The sequence below is a fragment of the Crocodylus porosus genome, unplaced genomic scaffold (assembly GCF_001723895.1).
Source record: "Crocodylus porosus isolate Cpor-Errol unplaced genomic scaffold, CroPor_comp1, whole genome shotgun sequence".
In the NCBI taxonomy this organism is placed as follows: domain Eukaryota; kingdom Metazoa; phylum Chordata; order Crocodylia; family Crocodylidae; genus Crocodylus; species Crocodylus porosus.
Window position 1 is genome coordinate 2,881,905 of NW_017728924.1, and position 6,720 is coordinate 2,888,624.

Sequence of the window (6,720 nt, forward strand, 5' to 3'; positions counted from 1 at the left end):
TTTTTTTTTTTTTTTTTTTTTTTTTTTTTTTTTTTAGTTAGTATCATGAAAGTCTTGGACTGCTTAAAATGATAGGTCTCTCATCTACCTCATGGTTCTATGTACAGATATAAGGTTTTTGATAAGACACAGTATTTACTTTTTGGATTTTTTTCCCCTTTAAGCTAAAAGAACAACTCCTCTTCTGAACTTCTTGAAAAATAAGCAGGTAGGATTTTTCTATATATTCTACATAGAATTTTTTTCTTCCTTGCTTCTACAGAAATTGTGTATACACAGTGGTGTCTTCATAATTTTAGCGTTTTTGGGGGGGTTCAAGATGGATGGCAGTGCTGTGTGTAGGCCAACTATAGCCCTACTTCTGCTGTACAAGCTTGTTAGCAGGCAAAAAATGTAGTGGGCACAGGCTCTTAATCTAATGATTTTATTTGGAAATAGGGTGTAATATTTTGGGAGACCCAGTTAGTTGTTATAACTTTTAAACTGTTCAGAAGCCATTTTCAAATTGCTAAAGTATTCACCTCAGACTATGCTGTGAATGACTAGACTTACGAAAGCAGTCTTGGTTGCAGTGAAATACCATGCCTAGTTAAGTGCAACTGTGTGACTGGCCAATCAGATTCTGTTTTATATCTGAATTTTCTTTTTTTTCCCTAGAAACCTACAGTAATTTTGTATTTAATTCTTAATGGTGGGAAAGTCATAATAGGGTATGGGTGATCTTTCAGCTTAAAATCCAAGTTTATCAGTTACTTTCTCTCGAACCTTGACCCTACAATTTTTCAAGTTTTAGGTAGTAATGTTACTGAAGTTTACCATTCCTTAAGAGTTAGATACAGGTTTTATATTGGTATATTTTGAAGAATTTTTCTATCATTTGTGGACATTTTAAAAGGAATTTTCACTTCATATCCCATTTCCTTTTCTTTCCCACTTCAGAGACTGAGAGAAGAAAAGAGAGAGGAGAGGAGAAGGAGAGAACTGGAAAGAAAAAGACAAAGAGAAGAAGAAAGAAGAAAGTGGAAAGAGGAGGAGAGAAGGAAAAGAAAAGAAGCAGAGAAATTGAAGAAAGTAGAAAGATTTCCAGAGAAAGAAAGGGACAAATCAAAAGATGAACCAAAGATTAAGGTATAGGACGTTGAATTATTAGAGAGAATTTCTCCCCCATCCCATATGGAACCTGCCTTACAGCATCTCTAAAAGCGTATGCCTTATATTAACCTAAAAATAAAATAGAATTTAGTAGTTGTTGGTGATTCCAATTTCATAACATTCGAGCTTATTTTAAATATACTGAGGATTTTCGTGCTATATTTGTTATTTCCTGTGTCTTGATAAATATGAAGAGTTTGCATGGTGTGACTTAAGCATGTGTTTCCTTTTTCCCAAAACATATGAGCTTGGGTCTTGGTTGTGTGTATGATTTCTGGTTTGAACTCTTCTTTTTCTTCAAATTGAAAACAAATGCTATTGTGCAGCTGGGTCACAACTTCCTCTGTAGACAGCACAACCTGTGAGTCTGGAGTGTGATGGGTAGGTAGTCACAGGAATGCATACATCTTGCATGACATAGATTTTAGTTCAACTTACAGTAGTTGAGCTATAACGCAGAGCAGTGTAGGATTGCAAGGTGTTTTTTAAGAAAATAAATTTTGCATTTTGTACGTAGCTACTTAAAAAGCCGGAGAGAGATGAACGCGATTTGGAGAGAAAGGAAAAGTCCAAGAAACTGGAAAAAGAGAGGGAGGAAAAAAACATCGCTACCCTAAGTACTGCATCAGCCAAACGATCTGACGGAGAGGCAAAAGAGGAAAAGGCAAAAAAGTAAGTTCTCCAGTGCATATGCAGCATGTGTGACTTGGAACAAGGCTTGTTTCTAGAGTACATAGTGCTTATGTTTCCTTATCATTAGAGTTCCCAGAGCAGCACCAGGACCCCCCGCAGTTCTGAAATAATTTGTGTGGGGTAGTGTTCCCAGGCTTGACCCATAATACAGTAATTTGGAAATCAAAGACATTATCTATGTTTAACTCATGGGCAGTCTGATGCTTTCTACTAACTTCAGTCTTTACAGGAGGAGAGACTCCACCCTGTCTGTCTGAGGCCTGGGTTAAAAGGGTATAAACCACCTCTGTGTAGTCCATGATCTGCACCAATTTTATAGCACCTTCTTGGAGCAATAGGAGCTGTTTTGTATTTTCCAGCAAGTGTTCCTTCCTCTGCTGCCTCTGAAGAGAAATGGCAGGGGGCTGCAGGCTCTGCCCCTGCAGCTAGAGAGTTAGCAGCACAGGGTGGACAAGAGAAGGGTCAGAACAGTTCCTGGGTTCCAGATCATGTATGCCTCCATAAAGGTCAGAGTGAAGGCCAGCTACAGCATTAATTAAGCTTACAACACTCCCCAATGATATATGAATCTGTCAGTTCTCCCATGAGTTCAGGAACTGAGGTGCAGAAAGGTTTAAGTGACTTCCAGAGCCACAGAGGGCACTAGACAGATATGGGATTTTCTAACTCATGGTCCTGCCCATTGCTGCCTTCATTATAAAGCATGACATGCTACTCTTATTTTTTTTTCCTCACTTCCCCTCCACCACTTCTCCCCCTCCCATTAGATTTTCCCGGATATGACTGGGCTTTCCAGATGCTAACTTGTACATTTTAGACCGTTAATATCTAGTAATACTGGTGCAGATTTGCAGCTGTAGCACTCCATTTTAATTATCAGCAGGAATCCTGGTTTTCCCTGATTTTTAAAATTTGTATATAATTGCCAATTCCCTGACGAAAAGAATTCTCAATTTTTTTATTTTTTTTTTTTTTTAAATCCCATGACTTAAAATGAAAAGCCTGTTATTTCCACCCCTCCCAGGCCCTGCTTGGGCCCTCTGCCACCTCCAGCCCTGCTGGAGGGAATCCCCAGCTGCCAGGGCTACGGGGCCAGGGACCCCTGCCCCCCAGAGGAGGCAGCAGCTGCTGCAGTGGACCAGAGCCCAGCTTCCACCTGCCTACTGTGGGCTTGGGCGAGGTGAGGTGGGGGGGTAGCTTCCCACTGCTGCCCATGCTTCCGGGAGGCCTGAGGGAACCTGTGCCCCCCAGATCTGTGCGTGGGGTGGAGGTAGGTGCAGGCTGCCCTCTGTGGGCTTGGGCTCCCGCCGTGGTAGCCTCCCCCAGGGCCCCTGTAGCCTGGCGTGTGCAGCCTAGTGCTGCAGGGAACAGCAGGTCCACACAGGGATTTCCTCCCCACTGCCCCTCGCTCACCTGCGGGAGCTTCTCTCCAGGGTACCTGGCAGCCATGTACATGCACATGGCTCCCCTTGCAGGCTGGAGCTCTGCCAGCCTGCAAGAGAGCTCATTGCAAAACTGCAAAATCTATGGGTTTCTCTGGTAAAATGAGAAATCCGTGTTTGCTTCCAGTAAAGGGTAAAATCTGCAGCTTTCTCCATTTGTTCTTTTTTTTTTTCCCCCCCCCATGGGGAGTAGAAACAAAACCCAGATCCTGGATTATTGGATCTTTTTTAACTTCATTATCTGGCTTTGGTTTTTTGTTTTTGTTTTTCTTTTATCCAGGTCCGAAGATGAGTGTGGAAAAGACTACAGGGACCGGGATAGAGACCTTGAGAGAGACCGAGAAAAACTGAGGCGCCAAGATGATGACCGCCGCAGACAGAAAGAGCGCTTTGATAGAGAGAAGGTTTTCAGAAGAAAAGAGGAAGAGGTGAAGAAGGAGAGAGACTCGTTCAGAGAGAAAGGAAAGAAAAGTGATCTTATGGACTTTGCAAGTAATCCCGATAAATTTGAGAGAGCAACCAAAGATGACAAAAAGGAGGATCCAATTAAGAGAGATCGGATCAGAAACAAGGTGCTGGGTCTTTTCTAACATCCAGTGTGTGCATTTTATGACAAACACTCCTCAAGGGAAGGCTGGATCTATTTCTCTCCTTAGAAACTTTTTCTCCTTTATATAATTATTAACTATAAGGTTTTCCATGAAGCATAGGGAATATATGGTAGACTCTGTCAGCCTTGACACTGCTAAGCTGAACTTGATCTTGGAGAATGTCTTGCCACTTCATAGGAAATGAATATGAGTCCACATATTATTGGCCAAGTCCTAAACAGAAAAAAAAAATCGATCAATATTTTCTAACTTTTACCAGCAGATAAATGTCAGCTTTTAATCTTCTAGGTGCCAGCAGAGAATCAGTAATGTAGGACCGCATTCTTGCTGATGCTGCAAGTAGGTTCATGGCAGAAAATAAATTTTCAGAAGTGATCTAGTGATGCAATAAACTGCTGGCTCTCTTAAGGATTCTCCAAAGCACTGTGCAGAAGCTGCTCTGGTAGAACTAGGAGAACTGCTAAGCTGCATGCAGTCACTATGCAAAATAGCCCTAAAGCATTTTTTCCTGCCCTCAAGAGTAACAGGTCTAGACCAGATGTAAATAAATCTATTTTGCAGCCTCTATGCAACTGTTTCATGTCCCATCTAAAAGTTTTTATTATTGAGGAAGAAAAGCAGAGTGTAAATTTTTTGGGAAAAGTTTTGACATCTGGATACAAGTCAAACTGAGCATCTTTTAAGAAGTCATCTTTGTGTGAACACTTCCAGTTTGTTGAAACAGTGAGATGCAAAGAGTATAGGCATCCTGGGCTTACCATCTGTGCCATTCAGCTTGTACCTCAGCTGTGCTTTGAATAATTAATAGTCTTCTAAGTAGTCTGAAGTGGTCTGGCTCTTAGCAGTGTTACTGACCTCATCCTGTCAAGGCTGTAAGAATGACGGTGGTGCCTTGGCTGTTTTGACAATCTGTTTATGTTCTGGTGTGTTTCAGGATCGTCCAGCAATGCAGCTATACCAGCCAGGAGCCCGAAGCCGAAGTCGACTTTGTCAGTATGAAGACGGTGCTGCAAAACCTTCAGATCAGGGAACAGATAAAAAACAGGAAAGCGAGACCAGTAACACAAAAGAGGAGTGATTAGTACATGGCCTTATGTGTTCTGTCTATCCGCGCAGCCAAAGAGGATGTCTACGCAATCCAGAAGTGCCTTCAAAGAGGAGAAGGAATGAAGGATGAAAAGGGGGCTTCATGCTGTTGGATGTTTCTGGTTCAAGAACCTCAGTTGCAGATTCAGACCTTGAAATGCATTCTCATTTGTATTTTCAGTTGCCCAGATTTATTTTTACAGCATAAGAGAATAGGGGAGAAGAAAACACTTGAAAGTGGGAGTGATTTGTGGCCTTAAGTATATTGATAAACATGAGTTGCAGTCAGGAGGTTGACACCCGGATCTACAAGTGGAGCTTTCTTTTTTTTTCATTTTTGGTTGAGCAGTTACGAGACCTGTTTTTGATGCACTTATAAGTAGAGCAAGCTGACCTCCTATATTGCTATGCTGTGTGGGGCTTCTGCCTGGACCACAATAGTTAACTAATAAATAGCATAATTCTTGGAGGTTCTTGGACTATGGTTGTCGGTGGTGGTCCAGGGAACCATACTCAAGGAACAAGACCCTGTAGGAAGTTTGGAAAGGAGCGAGGCTTCTGCTGATGCTTTCAGTTAGGGAAGCAACAGAAATTGATGATCTAAGAGGTTGAAGTGTATGGAGTTGGTTAATGCAGGATACTTCTTGACAAACCCTGAAGCAATGTTTATTTCTATTCAGCTCTAGCTGTAGAGAGTATTTGATTCTTTTCTCAAGCATTCCCTTTTGTTTTCTGTGTCTTTAAAAAGTAGGAAACTCTTGCCATTTCAGTCTGTGCTTCCTCTTTCTAGATGCACTGGAGTGTTATGTCACAGCCCAGAAAAGAAACGTTATCACTAGTGGCTCCTTTTGTGCTAGCAAATTTTAGCCATAGTTATTTTGTACTAAAACCAATAAAAACTGTGAGAAAAACACTGAAACTACTTTTGACTTCTCATCTTGCATGTTGCATAGAGCTGGCTTTATGTCATGAGCTGTATATGTGCCATATCAGAAGTTTCCCTGATGGTAAAATGTGGGTTAAACTTGTCATGAGTTATCAATAGGATGATCTCCTTCAAAATTTCCTTTATATTTAGCTGGAAGTTGTACTGAGCGAGAACAAAGAAAGCTTAAACCAAGCTGGAGAAGGCTGCTCGTCTGTTCTACTGCTTCATTGTACCCTGACTGCCATAAAGTGGAGACAAGTGTGCTTCCCTTATTTTCCCAGATGTATGTGTAGCGATGCAAAGGAAGAAAACTGATGTAATATTACCTGTGCTAGGCATAGACCACAGCTGCTTCTCAGTACTTTCTGATGATGCTTACTAACCATAACAGTCCAAAGCTCTCCTTTTTAGACGTAGCGTAAGGGCGAAGATATAATAAAAAATACGTAATACAAAACAATGGGTGGAAGCCAGGCAAATTCAAGGTAGGAACCAGACACAGCGAAGGTGGTTAATTGCCGTTACCAACTAGCGTTGGAGTCTCATTTGGTGTGCTGGAACATCCGCTTTAGCCGTGGGCAGGCTACTGTGTTTTGGTGGCAAGCCGGGTGTGCGGGAACCAGGGCGTGCATTAGGAGCAGCCCGCTGCATGCAGATTCAGGCGCCAAGCCACGCAGCCCGGCGGCCGGGCGGGGATCCAGGCCGCGCTCCCGGAGCCGGGGGCGTGACGGGGAGGCCACCGGCGAAGCCGGCTCGCCCCGCGCAGGCCTGCAGAGGGCGCTGCGGCAGCGGCCGCCTCCGGCCGGGC

General features: G+C 42.8%; 1 protein-coding gene across 2 annotated transcripts in view; it reads left to right on the plus strand.

Moving 5' to 3' along the window:
• The window catches only part of UPF3B (UPF3 regulator of nonsense transcripts homolog B (yeast)), a 10,762-nt gene extending 4,398 nt beyond the window's left edge, over positions 1–6,364 (plus strand). Inside the window, exons 6-10 of one of the 2 annotated variants that reach the window (XM_019540209.1) lie at positions 165–208; positions 940–1,128; positions 1,682–1,824; positions 3,568–3,859; positions 4,833–6,364. In XM_019540209.1, the coding sequence (XP_019395754.1) occupies positions 165–208; positions 940–1,128; positions 1,682–1,824; positions 3,568–3,859; positions 4,833–4,976 (812 nt within the window). In that variant the 3' untranslated portion in view covers positions 4,977–6,364. Of the gene's footprint in view, positions 1–164; positions 209–939; positions 1,129–1,669; positions 1,825–3,567; positions 3,860–4,832 lie in introns of both variants that reach the window. The other variant, XM_019540208.1, reaches the window with a different exon arrangement.
• The last annotated feature ends 356 nt before the right edge of the window (positions 6,365–6,720 follow it).